The sequence below is a fragment of the Larimichthys crocea genome, chromosome XXI (assembly GCF_000972845.2).
Source record: "Larimichthys crocea isolate SSNF chromosome XXI, L_crocea_2.0, whole genome shotgun sequence".
In the NCBI taxonomy this organism is placed as follows: domain Eukaryota; kingdom Metazoa; phylum Chordata; class Actinopteri; family Sciaenidae; genus Larimichthys; species Larimichthys crocea.
This window is the reverse complement of record NC_040031.1, coordinates 8,147,315-8,150,584: the sequence shown is the minus strand read 5'-3', so window position 1 is coordinate 8,150,584 and position 3,270 is coordinate 8,147,315. Positions and strand designations below refer to the sequence as shown.

At 41.4% G+C, this 3,270-nt stretch overlaps 1 protein-coding gene across 1 annotated transcript; it reads left to right on the top strand.

The window, feature by feature from the left end:
- The first annotated feature begins 488 nt into the window (after window positions 1-488).
- On the top strand, window positions 489-2,968 carry LOC109143042 (piggyBac transposable element-derived protein 4-like). Its single transcript, XM_027273200.1, has 2 exons — window positions 489-2,643; window positions 2,720-2,968. Exons 1-2 carry the CDS (start codon window positions 1,798-1,800, stop codon window positions 2,879-2,881), a joined length of 1,008 nt encoding a protein of 335 aa, XP_027129001.1. The 5' UTR covers window positions 489-1,797; the 3' UTR covers window positions 2,882-2,968.
- The last annotated feature ends 302 nt before the right edge of the window (window positions 2,969-3,270 follow it).

The following is a 3,270-nucleotide window of genomic DNA, read 5'->3' as shown; positions in this document are numbered from 1 at the left end:
TAGCTGATGGTAGATAAGGATATTATATTTTACTTTTATTTTTCTGTTAAATCCTGATGTTTTCACTAAACAAAAGTAACAGTCCAATGATCTTTTTGCTCTCGCCAAACCATGGGGATACCAAATACCAACTTTTCACGTGTTCCTTTGGTCCACACCCATAAACTCTCAACATTTTTACACGTTTTTATAAAAAGAGTTATGTAAACATACTGGCATGGTTAAAAACTATTAAAAAATATGTATATTTCAGGCTGAAGTAGTTCTAAAAGACTGACGTGTTTAAAAAAGAAAAAAATATTATTATATAGTATTTTTATAGCAGTTTTTAGGAAGGAGCCACATTTTGGCCTCTGACCTTTTAAGGAGTAAAAAAGTGAAGCTCCTCCAAGGGAGCTCCTTATGCTCCCCTTGGTACATTTTGTGCACTTTTCAGTTGAAAAAACTCTATAATTTTGCCTGTGTTAATGGTAGTTTCAGTTGAAAAAACTCTATAATTTTGCCTGTGTTAATGGTAGTGACACAAAACTTTCTAAGGTTTTGGGTTTTTTATCCAATTTGAAAATTCCAACCTTAGATTTAATAACAGGGCTATGATACACTGTGTAGAAAAGAAAGTTCCTCTGGGTTCCCTCAGGACATTTTTTGTACCATTGACTGCCATTATAACATACACTTTTGATCCTATCTAATTTTTGCATAAAACAATGTTGTACGTATGACAACCTTTTCAATCGAAGCTTTTGACTTGAGAAAAAATAAATAATCAATTATCTATCATTTGATGTCATTTTCCACTGTATGGCTGAGGGCTCCATTCCATACTGTTTCATTGAGATCTTTTTCTGCTGCATTTCCGACTACTGCTTGGCAATAAAACACATAATTACAACTAAAATGGTCTGGGTGTGTTGGTATTGATGTAAAAGTGTGGTATGAATGTGTGTATTGAGAATATTATTTGTGTGTGTGTGTGTGTGTGTGTGTGTGTGTGTGTGTGTGTGCAGAGAAGAAGACGAAGTGTGTGCACAGGGAAAAAGAGTCTTTTTTTTTTTGCTCACCACATTTTGCACATTCCCATCTCTCTCCCTCTCTTTCTTATGCCCACAGACCCTCACGGCCCCAGCACACACACGCGCACACACGCACACACACACACACGCACACAGAGAGCCCCATACAAAAATACAAAAACAAAAAACAGAACAAAAGAGCGATCAATCGAAATCAAAAGGCTTCAATCGAAATCAAAAGGTTAAAGGTCAAAGAAGCACTCAACTACCAAAGCAAAGTCTTTTTTCATTTTGGTTTTCAGTGCAGCATGTTTACACAGGTGCTGTTGCTGCAAACCTATAGATGCATGTAGCTTGCTTGGCTGCTCATTTCTTCAGCAGAAATGAAGAGACGCATGTCACTAAAAGAGGCTCTAAGCACTGTCTTGCAGTCCTCTGAGGGCGAGGAGGACACATCCAGCATTACCAATTCAGGGAATGAGTACTCATCAGAGGAGACTTTGCCTGCATTTGAAGATGGGTCGAGCTCAAGGGAGGATGAGGAGGAGATGGAGGACAAGGGCGCTGGTTGGAATTCAAAAAATGGCAAGCTGATCTGGGCTCTAACCCATAAAGACACTCTGAGGTACGTTAACCCAAAATTCTGTCCTCAGGGCCCACACATTACGCTAGGGCAAGGATTTCCAGCCCAAAAACATAATTTGAGCTATTCATCACTGAAGAAGTGATTCAGCTCATCCTAAAGAATACAAATCTGGAGGGGAGACGTACAACAGAAGATTGGATGGATGTAAGCAAGGTGGAGCTATGGACTTTCATCGGCTTGCTGATCCTGGCTGGGCTGTACAGGTCCCGGAATGAGGCGACACAGAGCCTCTGGGCTGAGAACACAGGAAGACCAATTTTTCGTGCCACAATGTCCAGAAAGAGGTTCATGCAGATAAGCACAGTCCTCAGGTTTGATGACCGCCTGTCAAGACCAGCACGTCAAAGGAGGGACAAGCTGGCTGCCATCAGAGAATTGTGGGATATATGGAGCACCCGCCTCCCTCTCCTCTTCACTCCAGGAAGGGATGTATGTGTTGACGAACAGCTGGTCCCTTTTAAGGGCCGCTGTTCCTTCAAACAGTACATTCCAAGCAAACCAGCAAAATATGGTCTGAAAGTCTGGGTGCTATGCGATGTGGAGACCTCATATGCCTGGAAAATGCAGGTATACACTGGGAGGTCTCCAGGGGCAATGAGAGAGGTGAACCAGGGGATGCGGGTCGCCCTTGAGATGACAGAGGGATTTGAGGGTCGCACTGTGACAGTGGACAACTTTTTCACTTCTTTTCCACTGGCAGAGGAGCTACACAAGAGGAAGATGACCGTGGTGGGCACCCTGAGGAAAAATAAACCGGAGCTCCCCCCACAGCTTCTTCAGACCAGGCTGAGACCAGTGCTGTCCTCCGTGTTTGCATTCAGTCGCACCCAGACAGTTGTGTCATACATTCCAAAGAAGGGAAAGAATGTGCTCCTGCTCAGCACAAAACATAGAGATCCAGCAGTGGAGGAGGGGCCAAAGAGGAAACCGAAGATCATAGTGGACTACAATCACTGCAAATGTGCAGTCGACAACCTGGATAAGGTATGTGCTATTACACATAAATTATTTACAATTTATTTTGTTGTTACTTAAAACATATAATATTCTTCTTCTGCAGGTTGTCGGCACATACAGTTGCAGTCGGCGATCCTCCAGGTGGCCGCAGACACTCTTCTGCAATATCTTGAATGTCTCAGCTTTTAATGCTTACATCCTCTATACAGATGTGAATCCCAGCTGGAATGAGAGGAAACTTTTCAGACGGCGTCTGTCCACCTGACCAGTATCTGCAGCTCCTGCTTCACTGGCTCAATTCCCTCAGTGACACAAATGCAAATTGTTAAATTGTTTAAATTGTTCGTCTTCATCTTCATCTTCTGTATTTTGTGATTTTGATAATAAGTATGTGGGTTCATGTTCCCAAAATGACATTAAAGGGTTAAAATTATGTAAGAAATAAATAAAAGTTTGATAGTTATGATTAGGACTGAAGTTGGTCAAAAAATTTAATGCAGTGAAGGTTGAAAAAAATATTCACATAATATACATTACATAATGTACATTACACGTGAACATATATACATACATATAGTACACACACACACATATATGTGTGTGTGTGTGTGTGTGTGTGTGTGTGTGTGTGTGTGTGTGTGTGTGTATACACTA